The sequence below is a fragment of the Apteryx rowi genome, unplaced genomic scaffold (assembly GCF_003343035.1).
Source record: "Apteryx rowi isolate R43461 unplaced genomic scaffold, aptRow1 scaffold_107, whole genome shotgun sequence".
Taxonomy (NCBI): domain Eukaryota; kingdom Metazoa; phylum Chordata; class Aves; order Apterygiformes; family Apterygidae; genus Apteryx; species Apteryx rowi.
In genome coordinates, this window is record NW_020447275.1 from 1,109,177 (window position 1) to 1,126,288 (window position 17,112).

General features: G+C 43.0%; 1 protein-coding gene across 2 annotated transcripts in view; it reads left to right on the forward strand.

Moving 5' to 3' along the window:
• Positions 1-17,112, forward strand: part of ST5 (suppression of tumorigenicity 5) — a 111,870-nt gene that overhangs the window by 82,837 nt on the left and 11,921 nt on the right. For both annotated transcript variants that reach the window (XM_026070217.1, XM_026070225.1), the window contains exon 13: positions 2,191-2,339. In XM_026070217.1, the coding sequence (XP_025926002.1) occupies positions 2,191-2,339 (149 nt within the window). The remainder of the gene's footprint in view (positions 1-2,190; positions 2,340-17,112) is intronic.

Here is a 17,112-nt window from a genome sequence, read left to right on the forward strand (position 1 = left end):
AAAAAAATCTTCTCAGAGTCAGTTTTACAGTCATATTACTACTTTTTACATTGAATCATATTTTCTGTGAGTGTAATGCCACTGACTTCAATGGACTGGGCCTATAATGCCACTTGGGATGAAAGGTAAAGGGTTCCTTGTAAAAGTGACTTGCAAGGCATGTTTAGATTATATGCATTTTCTTCTGGAGAAGCAAAGGAAGATTGAGGGGCTGGTATGAGTAACGGCTGTAAGATCTGTTAATGCTTTTTTGATGTGACTCTATCTGGGAACCATGGATCTGCATCTTCTCTCTCCTCAGCTCAAGCTTCTGAACTCTCCCAGAGAAAAATATTGAGATAATTCCAAACAAACAAACAACCCTATTTTGGCTCAGCTTTGCTCTCTGTTATGCTAGTACAAACTCGTTATTTAAATGGAATGCACTGGCTTAATTAGGAACAGAATCTTGTCCTTCCATTGTGGCTCCTCTGGCCTAAACAAAGATGATGATTAATTGGGAAGTAGACAGTATATTTCTTTGTTAAGAACAAACTGAAGCAGAAGGCTTTGCCAAGCAACAGAAAACATCTATGGCATTTGTAAAAGCTGCTGTAACTTGCAATGCATCCTCCCCTGCAGCAAGATTTTGGTGCTGGAAATTTTGCAGCAAACTAGCTCCTTGTGATTTGGCACATAAATATAATTGGAGCTTTCGATCACACTGCTACGGAAGGGACGTGGGCACCTCTGCTGAATGTGAGAGAGGGCAGGCCGCATTCCCTGGAGATGTATTAATGGATCACCATCGTTCCACAATTTGATTCTTACTGCTCTTTGGAGCAACAGCAGGGTGATGAGTATAAAATGCTCTGGTACCGTAATGTTCATGTATTTCAGGCTTTAAAAAAGCTAATCTGCATATAAATATTGTTCTAATAGTGACTTTCTTTTTACAGTTCTCTGTCACTGATCACAAAACAGTATTACATTTTAACTGGTATGAACTGGTTTTGTTTCCAGTATCCTGTGGTCTTGCTGCGGATCATAGCCTTAAAACATTGTGTTTGTGAGGAATTTTGTGAGGGCTGTTCAAGTTTAAACCCAATACAGTATGCTAGTGGAATGCGGTGTCATTTGCATGAAAACACAGAAGTGGTTTAAAGCAATAGAGTGACAGTGATTTTTAGACATATGGAAAGAAGGAGACGTATATATGTTACTGTTAATATGTCTTCAGAGATTTCAACACAGCTTTAAATTGGCCAACTTTTCCCCTTTCCCCTCTGTTTCCTCAAATGCCTCAGTAGTTCATCATTTGCTGTCTTGCACTTCATATATTTCTTCTTCTATTATTCTCTTCTTCATGTTATTTTTCCCTCTTTTCTTTTTTCTGTCCTCCGTCTTCAAGTTCCACATCTGAGCATGTCAATTGCAGAGTAAAAGGAAGATATAATAAAGGAATCAAGCGAAAGGCATTTGAGAAAAGGAAGGAGAGGGCCTGAGGTCATGGATGAAGTGTGAAAATTAGACTTTAAAGGGATGTCAGCAGTCACCATCTAAGACCTGGTCCTGACTCCCCAGTTAAGTATATATATGTATATATCTGTATGACAAAAAAGGCTTTAAACATTAGACAATGAATTACGCTTAATAAAGCCGTGAAAATGAGGTAAATTGGGTTTTAATCTTGCTCAGCACTTAAGTTTAGTCCCTGACCCCTTTCTAAGTGTGAATTTGAATCACTAGCCAAGTTAATACCAAATTTACATTGCCTTCATGGCTGCTTAAATGCAAACTAACTTGTATCAGGTTAGCCAGTGAAAAGCGTACCCTCCCCTTTTAACCCTGTAGGCTTCCATTCCCAGTGTTTCCAGTTTGTTACTTGCTTCATACTGTTGACTCAGGCAAGCTGTACATCTCTGACAGGGCAGTTAGAAGTCAGAATTATGCCTTCCTAGGAAATGATGGCAGATTTAATGCACATAATTTATTCTGGGAAGAACGATTTGATAGTGAATTGTGTAATATACTGTTCTCTGGGGTGCTGTGACTGCAGCCTCAGTTTGCAAAAGAGGCTGGCGCAGTTCTCCATGTCCCCTCCCCAGTGAGAGGGAGCAGAGCTGGAGGGCAGGGGCCGGGGCGCCAGGTGTCCCTGGTGCGCTGCAGCCTGACCGGGGGAGCTGACTGCCTGTTGTTGAATGTGTGCAGGTGATTGAGCTGCGGCGGCCCATGGACTCGCGCCTAGAACACGTGGACTTTCAATGCCTTTTCAAGTGTCTCAGTGTACGGCAGATCATCAGGATCTTCGCTTCTCTCCTGTTGGAGCGGCGTGTGATTTTTGTAGCAGATAAGCTCAGGTAAGTGGCAAAGGGACCTGAACCACAACATGCTGTTCAGGAGACATCAGTACTGTCTCCTGAAACAAAAGGGTGTAGGAAATGGCCGAAAGGATTGTTGGATGTGAGAATCTGCTCACTGCAGGATTTGAATATTTTTTATATCAGTGGCAGTAATTTGCATCAGGTGGGTAACACATTCTCCAGCTGTCACTAGCTACAAGCCACTTGTCCTGTCTTATTTCGGTTTGTAAAATGGGGAGGCCAATACTTATCTACTATATATTCAGCTAATGCTTGCACAGTGTTTGGAAGCAATATAGTCCTAGCAATATTTCATTTCTGTTTTGGAACAGAGCTCTCATGAACAGCAGCAGAGATTGTCACTGAAGTGTTCCCCCTTGTGGCTGTTGGTTCCTTGCAGCTCATCAGGGAAGTGGGGTGCTGAAAGTTGCACCCTGATTTGCTCCATGTGATATAGAGAGTCAGCAATAGGGCTAGGTTTGAAATCCTGCAGTAACCAAACCTGTGCAGTGTGCATGTTGAGAATGCCCATATGGTCCTTCCCAGCTAGTCAGGATATTTTTCCTGGTGCTCATGTGACCTGAAAACTTTTCCTTTCTGAAGCTCCGTGTTGGATTTCTTCAGCATACCTCTTAGTTCCCTGCTCTGTGAGTGCTCTCTCCTCCCTGCCTCCCTGGAGGCACGTGCCCTCCCGAGGCATAGGGAGGGAACACAGCAGGTCACAACTCTGCACGGGAGCTCAGTGTAGGCTCCGTGTGTGGACATCTTAAAGATGACATTCTTTGCTGTGGCATGATAAATAATAAAAGATGGCAAATAAAAGTAAAGAGCTTAATGTATTAGACTCAGGAATATCCAGCATCTTTTAAAAGGACCCAAAAGACTGTATGGATGGTTAAAAACAGATGGATTGACCCAAACAAACTCTGTTAAAAGCTTTATCAGCCCCATCCTTCTCTGAATGGTTGCCAGAAATAATAGCTGCACTTAGTGGCCGCCAGTATATAAAATAGCAAAAAATACTTTGCATAGTAAAAGCTTTACAACCTTTAGGGGAGAATTTCTTAAAGCTGTGGACCCTTTTCAGGCTATAAAATGACTTCCTTAGCAGTCTTTCTTGTTGTCTAGAGCAACAAGAACATTTTATTTGATCCGTTCCCCTGTCAGTAACCCTTAGTTTGATCGACCATTTGGGATGATTTAATTTCACATAAACCCCCAGTGAGAATTGTGCAGCTAGTCGAGGGTTTCTGCAGTACTTTAGAAGATATGTGAGTCACTCCCAGGGATTTTGGGGCAGGTGGCTTTTGAAAATACTGCTGATGTGTTCCTTCTGGCTGTTTTTCTACAGCATGCTTAATTACATCGTTCTGCCTGTTTCTATTTTACTGTTCATTTAGCAGAATTAGTGGCACCCCCAAGTGTGACTCTAACTCAGAACAACTCAGAATGACACAGTTCTGTGTTCCTTCAGATGGCACAGTGATTTGAGTGGAAAGGCACAGCAATGGTGTGGGGAAAATGAGGGCTGTACTGTGGTGCTGCCAACCGCTGCTCCACTTCGGAGTTCCCAGTCACTCCTCTGAGAAGTCGTCCTGGTTGGCAAAGTACCTGGAGCCCTTGATCTCTTGACTGCGGGGGCGCTGCTGCGGAGATGGCTTGCTGAAGGAGGCATCCTCCAGTGGTCAGGGCTGAAACAGAAAGCCTTTCCCTGGAACATTTCTGGGGGAAAGCCGGCCTAGCCAATATCTTATAATGCTTCTGGGCACTGCTCAGTGAAAAAAAAGCATTTAAATCTACTTTGACAGGCTTATGGCAGCTTGGGGTGGAAAACACCCATGTTGCCAATGCTGAGGGCTCATAGTAGCCCAGGATTTGATAGGGCAACCAGGATTTTATACATAGTGCAAGTCTGACTGGATGGTAACAGCTCAGGCTTGTCCATGCAATGGCCTGTTCCTGGAAGCTGCTTCAGACCTACAGGCCTCAGAGCACAGGGGTTTAGGGTGACTCCTTCCTAGAGACAAAGAACTGCTGCCCTCCTTTCTGGCATGCAGAAATAGGGCACTAGGACCTACAGGAACTAGAAATGATAAAGGTGCTTTTAGCATTGTTTAGATATGTTTACCTCCCTCCCACTGAAAACATTCTCCAGTGAACCCTTCTTTCTGTTGTAAGAGCCATCCAGTTAGGGGCTGTTAGGTACTTTGAGAAAGGAGAGGATTCAGACAGATCAGAGGCCTGCAAGGTTTTGTGAAAACAAACAGAATCCAAGCAGCATCGGCTGATGGCCACTCTTGCAAATAAGTGACCTGTTCATATGTAAAAAGTTGACTTATTGTGGTTATTTTAGGTGCATTATTTTGTTTTGTTTAAAAAAAAAAAAAAGAGTATGATGTAATCTGACCTGGTAGGTAAGGCCCTGGATTAAGACTCAGGAATCCTGAGTTTTCTTCCTGAACCCACTGACCTGTGGTGTGACACATGCAGGAAACTTGACTCCTCTCTTTCTTTTGTCCTTCTCTTCTTTTGTCTGGTCTGTCTGGGATTCTGAGCTCTTTAGGACGGAGACAGTTTCTTGCTCGGTGTGTGAACACAGTTATACCTGATATAGTGTGGCTCCCTCTCAGCACAGGGAGCTAGGCARTTCTGTAAAAAAGAAACTAATGAGTCCTTTGACAAAGGCCTGGAGAAAGCAACAGTAAGAAGTGGATTTAAATTCAATATTTACTGAGGTTTTCATGGTTTAAATGGGGATGAAGTCTAAAATGAAACACTCCAGCTTTGAGCTAATAACTGTCTGTCTTGGAGCCTTTGGCTTGTCTGACATGAATTTTGTTTATAGGCACCATGGCTGAAGCTGAAGGAGTTTACCAGTAATGTGGAAAAAAAAGAAGTGAAATATCTTACAGGTCCAGTCTATGGGCCCGAAGAACCAGAGCAGGAAATTAAAAAGATTTTACAAGGGTTTGATTTCTGTATGTACCCAGAAACTAGCTTAGAAAGAAATGATGTTGAGGTTCAGGCTTCAAACAATGAGATGCAATGGGCTTTTGTGGCTGCCTATTTAACAGGTCTCTAAGCAATAAAAGATTTCACACATTATACAAGTTTGGGAAAGTCARGCCTAGTGAAGTGAGATTCATTTAATAAATTGTTATTTATGGTGCTTACAATGCCCAGAATGTGAAAATCTATAGTCCTTGATCTTTGTTCAGAAGAGGAGGTTGCTGTTTTCAACACAAAAAGTGATGCTACCAGCAATGAGGAAACAAGATTAAGGTTCAAATGACAGGACTGTGAGTTTGCCTTGGTTAGTTATGCATGTGTGCATTTAGGGTTTTTTTTTTTTTTTAATAGGCTGCTTATATATTTTTTTCTGCTTGGAATTGGGTGAGTAAATCCTTTCAGCAATTTGCTCACCTTCAAAAGTGAATTCGACTCTGCCAGTGACCTCTTGGTATTTTGCTTTCCATGAACAGTCAGTGGAGTTTGCCTTGGTTAGTTATGCATGTGTGCATTTAGGGTTTTTTTTTTTTTTTTAATAGGCTGCTTATATATTTTTTTCTGCTTGGAATTGGGTGAGTAAATCCTTTCAGCAATTTGCTCACCTTCAAAAGTGAATTCGACTCTGCCAGTGACCTCTTGGTATTTTGCTTTCCATGAACAGTCAGTGGAGAAATGATGATAATAAAGAAATTTGGAATAATAGTAGTAATAATAATAAACAACTCATAAAAGGGCAGCTTAAAGCTCCAATTCCTCAAATGTCTGCTGAAAGCATAACTGAGATGGTATGTCCCATCCCAGTCCAAATCCTGGTCCCAGTTGGGAGCTCCTATTTCTGTTCCCGACATTCTGCCTGTTCACCCCAACTCTGAGAAATCCCATGACTCTGCCAGCTGCAGAAGGAGAGCTACACTGGAGTAACCCCCTGGGGTTTGAAAAGACTAGGCAGCAGATGGAAAATAAGTGGGTTCTACAGCTCAGGGGACCTTGATATTGCTGCAGGCACAAAGGTAGCAACAGAAAATAAATAGAAAGCAAACAGTGGAGGAAAAATATTTCTCTGCTTGTTTTATTTTTATGCTGAGGAAACAAATTTGTGGGTGTGCTTGCTGAGGGGGTAATGTATCCGTGCCTGTGAGAACAGTTTTTTTGACTTTTCCCCTGAATGTTTGGAGAAGGGGAAAGTAAGTCCCTGGGCATCTCAACGTCCCTTTGTTATAACCCAACTTTTTGAAATAGAAAACACTCTTGCTGTAATCCTCTATATTGTGAAGAACACTGAGCATATTTTGCCAACTTTTCACATGTGGGTCCAATCCAAAGCCAGCCGGAGTCGGTAGGAGCATCTGGATGAGGCTTGTCTTTTGCTGCAGGTCTACATCCAAGAATATTCCTCTTCAGTGCTCTTTATGAAGTTTTAGGGGTTGTGAAAGGAGTCTGTAGAGTCCCTGCTCTTGTAAAAGACAAAGTAAGTTCACATTGTTGTAAATTTTTCTGAAATGAGATATTTCAGATACTTCTCAGTGATGCAGGAGCATGGCCTTGAGGAAAATGTCCTCCACTGGTAGCAATGGGATTTGTGCTCCTAAACCATTTAGGAAAGCTTGAAAATGTACCCTGAGGCAAAGGTATGACAGGCCTTTCTCCGAGTGGTAGTGCCAGCTCAAAGAGCTCTCCTCCTGCTTCCCGCTGTCTGTTGCTGCCCTGTCCCTGGTCCTCCCCCACCCCCGGAGGCTGTGCCGGCCCAGCCACAGCAGGGAAAAACCTCATTTTGCTGAGTTTTTGCAAGCCAGGGGAGCCCTCTCAGCTGGTCACAGCATGAGCTTGCATGCTGGKGCAGGATAGAGCAGGGCCCTGGGGCTGGGGTAGGGTTGGGATGGGCACTCTTTAAGCTGGTGTTGCCACTGAAAGATGTATCACCTACTGTCCTTAGGTGTGAGCCAGGTGGACTCAGAGTATGTAGCTCAGGCCTTAGTTCTTCCCAATTCCAGCAGTCCAGAAGTCAACCCACAAGACTTCATCTGTGTGCAAGGCAGATGTGAGGGAATGAGGCTGAGGTAATGCTGGGTGTTATGACAGAGAACTTCAGTGCAGATAAAGCTCCTGCACATCAGTGTCTTCCTCCCTTAGGGATGCTGCAGACAACTCCGTCTCTCCAAGGAAAGGAATGTGTTCTCCTCCCTGGTTCTCTGCCAGCTCATATGCCCCCACAAGCATAGGGGGAGCCTGGCCCCAAGACCGACAGCAGTCTGTCACCTGCTGTGGTATGGCCCCATGAACCCTCCTCTGCAGTGCTAACCCCATAAAGGCAAGAGGCACTGTTGTTAGTAGTAGCTAGGCCCCTGCGAGATGGGAAGACTTGCAGTAAAGGATGAAAACCTCTCTGCCCCTTCCTAAACTATTTTGGACTGTCAGGAGAAATCTGTAGTCCAGCACAATTGTAGAAAGCTCAGGTAGATCCTAGACCTTACCAAAGGTTATAGGCTCCAGACAGGAACACTGACTAATACAGGATAAAGGCATAAATATGTAGATAGCGGGGGGGAAGTCATCCCGCAGGCACGTCTCTGTTAACTTTGTGGAGCAAAAAGGGAGCAGAGTGTACTTGTATACAAGGGCAAAGGCTTTCAGAACAAACAACAGCATTTCCCTAATCTTGTGGACAGAGACAGTTTGGGGCTGTCCTTGTTACATTCAGGATGTTCAGAGAACCTTGACGCTTGTCTTCATATTTGAATCCATTGTTTTGGGAGTCATGAGGCCATGCTAGAAAGCAGCACATTTAACAGTTAGGAGGCAGCCTGGTCGCAGTCTCTCAGTGCCTAGCTAGAAGAAGGATTTTAGGGCCCTTTCATCTAACAAACAAAGTCATAATACGATCCCGTGGCTGGAGTTAGCATTTGCAAAACCAAATGGGAGATAGGTTACAACTTTTTAGTAGTAGAAGTAAATTATTGTTTCTCAGCCCTGTAGCAAGGTCAAGTGGAAAAGCAAGAGTAGCTAAACTTTAGGGCAGATTACTGAGGTGAAAGCTCTTTCCCTATTTTCAGACTTTTTTTTTTAAATAACAGTAGGATGTAATTCTTACAAACTAATCCTGCAAATAATAGACCTGACCAGGCTCACCTGCTTCCAGCTCCTTTCCAGTAGTCTGTCATATTGTAAAACTTGTAAAACCTTTTAACCTGCAGGTTAAGAGGTAAAAATACATGTGTTAGGGCAAAGAGAGAATGTGTGCTCAGTAAACACACAGTGAGCTTTGGCCAGTAATAAAAATTCCTTTACTTTCCCACTGTCACAGAAACCTCCACAAAAAAACAGTGAGACAAATTTGACAGTAAACACATGCCAGAAACCCACTCGCGAGGGAGAATTTGCTGTGGCTGGTCTCCAGCTGTTGCTGTTTATTCCTGTTCTGTACCATTTCTCAGGACAGATTGCAGGAGATGTACCCAGATCACAGCTACATCTTCTCTTGGTCACATCTGGCACAGCCCTATGTTGAGCTAGAACTTCAATTCTTTGTTTCGAGGAAAACTTTTTCTTTCAGTCATTGTAAGTTCATTGAAGAAGGTGTTCAGAAATGCAATCCAGTGCACCTACTGGAATGTGGAATAGCTCACAGATCTTGCATCTAAACTGAAGAGAAATCAGGATGACTGTCTTTCCTGCTGGTATTTTTTTATCCAAAGGTCTTTAAGTGCTTTCTGAAGATGGTAAAGATTATTATGCTTGTCTGGTCTGATATGCTGAGCACAAGCTAGGAAATTTCTCTCACTAATTCCTGCAGTGGAAGAAATGATCGCTTGTATAATTATCGAATATGTAATCATGCCTAATAGACAGAATGTATTCTATGGCAAAAACATCCAGTTCTCATGTAAATAAACAGTATTTTGGTTTCCTCCAGTGAGAGCTGGATCAGCTCCAGTTGATGAGTGATTTAGAAACCAAGGACCACCCGTTTCACTTAAGGTAGAGCAACTTGCAGCTGTGTTCATCTTTTATATAAAAGATACATCCTCTGGAGTCTATCTGAGTCTCTGTTACCTTTTCTGCAATCACTTTCCTTTTGTGAGGCTTTGATTTTTCTCAGTCTGCTTGCATCATGAAGCATTACTAAGTAGAAACATATATTCTTAAAAAAAAGAAACCTTAAACCCTCTTTAAAATATGTGTTTCTTTGCCCTGATGTGGCTGTAATTTACTGATATTCTGCTTCCTTCTTTCCTGCCAAATGTAGCTGTATTCTTCTTTGAATGGGTTGTTTGAATGTAGCCCAGTCCTGCAAGATGCTGAGTGCCTTGTCTTACAGTCTATGTGCTAGAACAGGTGTTCAATGTGACATGAAATTAATGGTTTAAGGTAGCTAGCAGAGCTGTCACTTAAGATTTCTGAGACAGAATTTTTCCACTTTATTCTCCCCCTCTCATGAGATACTTACATTTTGTACCGCTTGGATTATGTTACTCTGGCACACACATTCTGTGGTGATTGAGGCCAATATACGAGCTGTACATTGACAGTATTTCAGATAGATTTTCTCAGGAAATGTGTGTCAGGCAGAAGAGACAGCCTGAGAAACAAAATGAACTTTCTAAGTCTCTGGCTYGTTTAAGATTCAGCAGTTTCAGAGAAAAGCAATCTAATAATGACATTTTTAATATGCAGTAAACTTTGATGGCATTTTTAGTATGCTGTGCCACAAGAAGGGTAGAGTTTTTTCCTCCTTTTCCTTGTTCCCTCCTGCCCTTCTTCATTCTAGACTTTGGCCAAAGCTCTGCAGTGGAAAAACATGATGATTATCTCACTTATGATTTGTGCAACAAAGTTCTTCTCCGTCCCCATGAAAGAGAATGGGATAAGAAGATGACCATGTTGTTTGGTAGTTCTCTTCTGGATCACTTATTAGCACAATAACTGTATGGCAATAATTTGTAGCATTTTCCCAACTCAACCTCCAGCTCCCAGGAAGGGGATTTAAAAAGATTCCCTGTTTTCAGCTTTTGAATGAGAAGGATCGGGGGGCTGGGATTTCTTTTGTCCTCCTTTGTTACTGACTAGAAAAATTCTTCCTCCTACTTTACAGCTGTCATGTTGTTACTAGTGCAGTGATTGCCTGCCAGTCTGAAACCACCAGTGTGTGCGTTAACAAAGCCCAGTGGAAGCGAAGGTCTCAGTGTGGAAAAACCAACAAGTAGCTAATACTCCTCTGCAGCACCTGGGCAGAACCACGTTTGTTATGGATGTGTGCTAAGAAACTGTCATGCAGGGAAGGACTTGCATAACTCTGTGGGCACTAAGGATATCTTTCCACTTTGAAATGCTGTTTTTTCTTTTAACCACCTGACACAGCTTGGGCAGGTGGCTGATGTGTCCAGTGAATGATTTCTTGCCAAAAATCTTATTTGCTTGAACTTTATGGAAAGTATGTTTGAATGCCAATGACTTGAAAAGCCAGATCCTAGTTCTGAAGGGCACTTCGCATGTCTCTTTCTCCAGGGCTTTCATATGTCTCCCTCCTCATGCACTAATATTACAGAAGCAAAAAACAATGTCACATTCCTCTTTAATCACCTTTCTTCTGCTTTGTTTTAAATGAAGTACTTCAAAGCTATTCTCTGAGAGAGAGATCTCTTGACAATGCATTCCCATGTGATGCATCACGAATTTGTATCATCAGCCAGAGTTGTGCTTTTGTCAGTTATCTGTAGGAACTTAGACTGTCCGTTAGTCAGATGTTCCAGACAGGTAGGAGTTGAATTCTGAAGATGCAGTTCTTAATGAAGTAAAATTAATTACTAATTAGTGTAAAGTCATGATAATTTTTGGAAATTTTGCATAAAATATTTGTCTTCCAATATTTGGATGACAAAAAAAAGAAAGCCCCCTCTAGAGTCAAAATGAACTCTGTACTTGGATAGTCTTGGAAAGTATACCCTAATGAGTTGTGTAACTGTAAAACATTGAAAGTCTGAATTACTTTAACTAGCCAACAAATCCAGTGGCTTTAAAGTAGGAATCCCTGAGAGCACATCAAACTTCTGTCCATCTCTATTTAGCTGGGAGACATCATCCCATCAGGGTGGACAGCTCTCTGGCCTTGGCCATTCCTGACGTTGTCACCTCCTGGCTGCACTATGGCATTGTAATGTACCTGCTCATTCCTAAGCTGTCAACCTGTAAGCCACAGTCAGCACAGACTGCTGCAGCAACCCTCTGTTGTCACATGGGCTACCGTAAACATTACAGGCATAATCTTTGCTCTCTTTGTTGTTATCTTAGAAAATACTAGAAGTTAAGGTCTTTTCCCTTGGCATGTGTCTTAGCACAGTGCCTAGCATATCAACATAGTACCTGAGGTTCTGTGATATTCTCTGTTCTGGTATAATGGAACTTTTTATCGTGATAGAAAAGCTTTTCTGTGCACATGATTCTGGAAGAAACTTCCGTGGGGGAGTGATGAAAGGACAGGCAAGCACCGCCATGGGCCCTCACCCCTCAGTCTCACATTCTCTGGTGTGCTTGTAATGCGCCATCAGGAGGCATTTGGGTAATGACAGTGAGGCTGCTGATGCAAGTGTAGCGGTAGGATAAGATAGCACAAGATAGGAGAGGGTTTTGCAAGCTTAAGTTACAGGGATGTGCTCAGAGAAGAGTTTATGGATGAAGATGTCACCCACTCAATTTTCTATAAAATAGGGTGAGGAGGGACCAGAAATGGGACACAGACAATGGCATAAACCTTTGGGCAGGTCTGTTCCATGAATTGTACTCACTGACATGGCAGTGTGGACAACTATGGCTCCACGAATTAAAGTCAGAGAAAAAAAATCCAGAAACTGGGTTGTGACCACTATGTTAATAACAAAAATCTCCTCCCTGGAACCATTAGTAGCATGAAGAATTCAGTGTCTGAGCTCCCTGTAACTCACCTTCCGTAGTCATTGGAGTCTGTCCCAGAACTACCTGCGGCACTGGTGACTCGTTGATAAGGAACTGCTGCACTGCTTTAGCCAGACAGGTGAGGCCATGTTATGGTTCCTTCAYAGGTATTTTACAAGCTCTGTGTTTCTCAAACTGCCTTGTAGAAAGCTCAGCTTTGAAAGCTCTGTCTGCAGAGGGCTGCACCAGATAAATCCTGAAGGGTGACTCATCTCTTGCAAAACAAGTTTGTGTTGGCTTGTTTTCATGGGGAAAAAAACACGATTCGAGGGGTAGGGGGGTTAAGTAGCTACACTCTTTGAGTTGTAAGCATAGCTAAAACAATTCTGTAAAAGAGGATAACTGATAATTGGGCTGATGTGATGTGGAAAATATGTTTCCTCCTCAGTTTGTGCCGCCTCTCCCTCCTAGTGTTATCACTGAGGCCATGTTTGCGCTCTGAGATAGAATGAGTTGTTAGCTCTCTGCTGATACTGGGTAGTATCTTTTACAGCCCATCTGTATTAAATGGAACAGGGATATCTCTCATTTTTGTTTTAGAGAGCTATATACCTGGTTGCACAGATCAACTGTAGCAGTATTTGTTGTAGTGTGGGTAGTAATTAAGTATAAAATGTTCAAGACTGGCTATCGAGCTTGAATTAGCCCAGATGGATTACCATGATTCTCACATGAGCGATGCATGCAGGATCTCGTTCTCTCCCCACATTTTCCCCCCATGATTGGGGGCGGGAATTCCCTACTTTATTTAGATAGGATGAGCAAAGCTTTCTATTGACAGATCTCCACAGACATCAGTAGAAAAAGTAACTTAAAATTCGCACATACAGATTTGCCAATATTTCCTTAGAAGAAGGAAGGCAAGTATTGATCAGAAGTAAAGTATTAGCTGCATATTTTAATCCATCAACCAAAGACCTCATGTCATGTGTCTAAGCTTACTTCTATTCTTCCTTATGTGTTTGCTGTAAAAATATAAATGAATCACAGTGCAAAGTATTACTCTGGCTTTTACAGCAAAGCACACTCACCTTTCCGCATAATATGTGCCCACCGGTCTGATTTTAAATGTCACGTTGATTATTCTAGAGAAAAAACCCCCCACAGATCTAGCAACCAGAGGAAACTTGGAAAGTTCAGAATTCACCTTCCAGTCAAGTAAGCAACCGCTGCATCCTGAACTTCCTGGCGCTACCCAGATCTTCACAGATTTACCTGAAGGTATTAAGATCAAGACTGCTGCAGTACTTTGGTATCTGCACCTGCAGTGTTGGCCTGGACAGATTCACAATTAATACAAGGGCAAGAAGCAAATAACTTAAATATAGCAATTAGTAAGGAATCTTCCCAACCTTTTTGCATGTCAAACAAGCCGGTTTTGTTAATTTGGTTTCATGTGAGATATCAGCAGAAAAGCATTACATGACAGTTGAGATTCAACATGAAATTAAGCCTGAAAAGGAAATAAACAGATTATAGAACGGTCAATGATTTCCGTAATTATTGCCTTTCACTCGAGCACAGGTGTAACAGCTGACCGTGCAGAGACTGCTGGCCCCTCTGCACCATCCTCTCTGAGACTAGCCGTGGCAGGAGCAAACACGGCAGTAAATTCTCCTTGCTGTAGGCAGCTGAGGTCCATGTGTGCTGCAGAGCTTTTACCCCATCTTAGTCAGAGGGGCTGGCTTTGCTCCCCCCCGCAGGAGAGGGGGACTGCCGGGACGCCTGTGCCTAGCTCTGCGGGGTCTGCCCTTGCYTCCACCTGTATCCAAAGAAGACTTTGAATCCTGTTTCCTGCCAGCACAGTGCTGTGATGCTGAGACGGACAAGGTGCCGTGGCTGCAGCTGGACAGTCCTTCTCCCTGTGCACCCATAGCGGCAGTGGGCCCTTTTCGGAGGGACTCTGCCACAGGAAACTGAGTCCAGTGGAAAAAAACCAAATTATTTAATTACTAAATTAAAATCAGAATTAAATTATTAAAAGTTATTAGATAAATTAAAAATTCATTAAAAATAAATTAAAATTATTTACTATCTTCAAACGTTACAATATCTACTTCCAAACCACCTTATAAAGGCTTGAAGAATTCTCTGTAGTTTACGCCTGAAGGGCTTCCAGAAAAGCCAAAAAGTATTCAAATTTCAGAAGCTGAAACGCACCTTGCTGACAAGCAGAGGCTGACTTTACAGCCATTCAAACAGCTCTCTTTTCCACAGCAGTCAGGGTACTTGTGGTTCAAAAGGGGCTGTCATGTCTTTTGTGTGTACTTGCGGGCTTATCTGATTAAAATAGAAGTGGAAAAAAGGTCATTTAGGCTTCACTTCAGCAAAATACTTCTGTGCAATGAAAGTAAATTAAGGTTGAAATTTGTGCATAAGTAGTTTGCTGAATCAAGGCCTAAAAGAGTATTTTGCTTGTTCCCTTATGCTTGTTTTTTATTTTGTGAAGCCAAATGTGAACTAACTATAATTCTTACTGCTCTGTAGTCATTAGAAATAGCTTTTCTACCAGTGCCCAGACAGATTACTGTATTAGAATCAATTTGTATTTGAGTCAAAGAGCAATAAATTGAGGATAAATTCTGGTGTTCATTTTGATCATAATTTTCTCTCTTTCACATGCAGATATATAATTGTTGTGGAGGAAACTTGTCTTTTCAGTTTGTAAGTTCTTCCTGATAGAAGCTGTGTTTTTGTGTGTGTTTGCTAATCACCAAGCTGCTGTGTAATGGGGGGGGACAAGACTGGCAGAAGTGTAAGAGCTTTGGTTATATCTGTGCTTCTGCATCAGGAGTTGGCTTTGGGAGTTTGGCTCTCCCATAGCTTCAGCTACGCCGATGTCGGGCCCTTCCCTTGCGCTGCTCCCGTCGAGCTCAGCCTCCTTGGCAGAATGAGGACGGATAAGGGGAATTGGCAGCTTGTCAGTCCCTGCCTCCGCCAGGAGGAGCAAGGAGGGCAAAGCTTTGCAGTGACCTTTCCATTTGTCTCCTCGTGCAGAACACAGTCTTTAGCCATGTTCACCTGCGATGGCTTTCCCTGGTCCTTGCATGGTTCAGCCCAGCCAGTCCCTGTCCCACCCCTTCACTCTGCGTCCCAGCCTCTTTGCCCTCAGTTCACTTTGCTTTTCCATCTGCTCGCCAGGCTCATTTTGTCTTCCTCCCCTCCTGTTCCTGCATTTGGTTTTTATTCTTTAATTTAATTCTGCATTTAAGGCAGCCACCTCCCTTCCTTCCCTTACCTTCCTGAGGGTTCCCTGCAAGGACAGGAGGCTTCTGTCTCTTGGATGCAGACTTTCTGCTCTCAGCTGTGGTTCCCAGTGCTCAGTGTAGCCCAGGGCTACAATGGAAAGGAAGGTGCTGCTTAGTGTGGATAATTTCTTCTGAAGAAATCAGCTGTGAAGATGCATCTCTGCTTAGTATGCACAAAATTATTATTTTAAGAGGGCTTCTAGCATATCCAAATTAGAGCAAGTTTACACATCAATAATAGATGTCAAGTCCTTGGCACACAGGCCACCACCTCCTGCCAGCCTTCAAGTCTTTGCCACCAAAGCATGCCACTGTTTCACAGAAAAGGGCATCAAAGATGTTTTATATAGCAAAATAGTATCTTTTTTATTTGGCCTTGTTCTTGGAAGCAACCTGATCTAATGTTGAACAAGGAGGTAGGACCAGATGACCTCCTGAAGTCCCTTTCCACCTAAATTATTTTATAATTCTGTATTATTTTGCCTGAAATTGGAAAACAGAAAAAGTTATCCAGAGGCAGACACACAAACTTAAAAAATTCAGGGAAAAGTGTTAACTTTTGAATCCTGCTCATGTGAAAACAGTGCCTTCCAAAAGAAAGCTACACTACTAATAGGCAGGTTTCCCAGACCCATGAGTAACTGCAGGTCTTATGCATGAATGTATAGAGGTATCTTTTTAAACTCTAATCAGCATTGATGTTACCCATGACAGCCTTGATTCTCAAGCATCTTCATTTCAGCTTCGCTTCAGTATTAAGTTACAAGCACAAAGCTATTTATTGCCTCATGTTGTTCCTGTGCAGAAGGTTACCCCGTATGCTTCCTGCAGTCGTCTTCTGTGACARCCCGCTCCCTGCCATGCCTGCGCCTGACGCTGCGCCCCTGAATGTCGCTATTGTTCGGGAAGGCCTGTGCTAGCACATTCTGTGACTTGGGGCCTTTTCTCACGGCCATAGCCAGGCAATCAGATTGCTCCATCACCATGCGCTTTTTTCCTGCAGCAACAATGACTCACATGATTTTATTTTGAATTGTTCATGCAGTAGGTCTTCTTGCTACAATTCTGCAAAACATGTCATTTCTTTGGTTTGAGTCAAAAGAAATGAATTCCAGATTTTTTTCCTTTTCAATGCCCTAGAGTGATCAAATGAGACACGATCAGCAATAATTTTGCATATGTAGAAATGCCAGCATGTCTGACAATCTAATGTTGCCTGGCAAAATGGAAATGTCCTGCACTGTTGTATCAAAGATGGAAACCTGAATTCTCTTTTCTTCCTCCCTGGTCTATTTGGTGGTATCAGGGTTAAAGCAAATGCATCCTCACAGCACAGCAGTCCCTGGAGCGAAGCAGAAGCCATTGATGCTGGGGGGCCYGGGGTGCAACGCAGCCTCAGGAAGAGGTGCCTGGGGCCGGGGCTGGGGCAGGGGCTGCAGCTGAGCGTGCGCACTGCGCAGTGCGGAGCGGGTGTCCTCACGCTGACTGCACCCGCTGTGCCTGCGGGTAATGGCCTCCCTGGTCCCCCAGCTTTTCAAACAGCCCAGGGGTCTTCAGGTGCTTCCTTG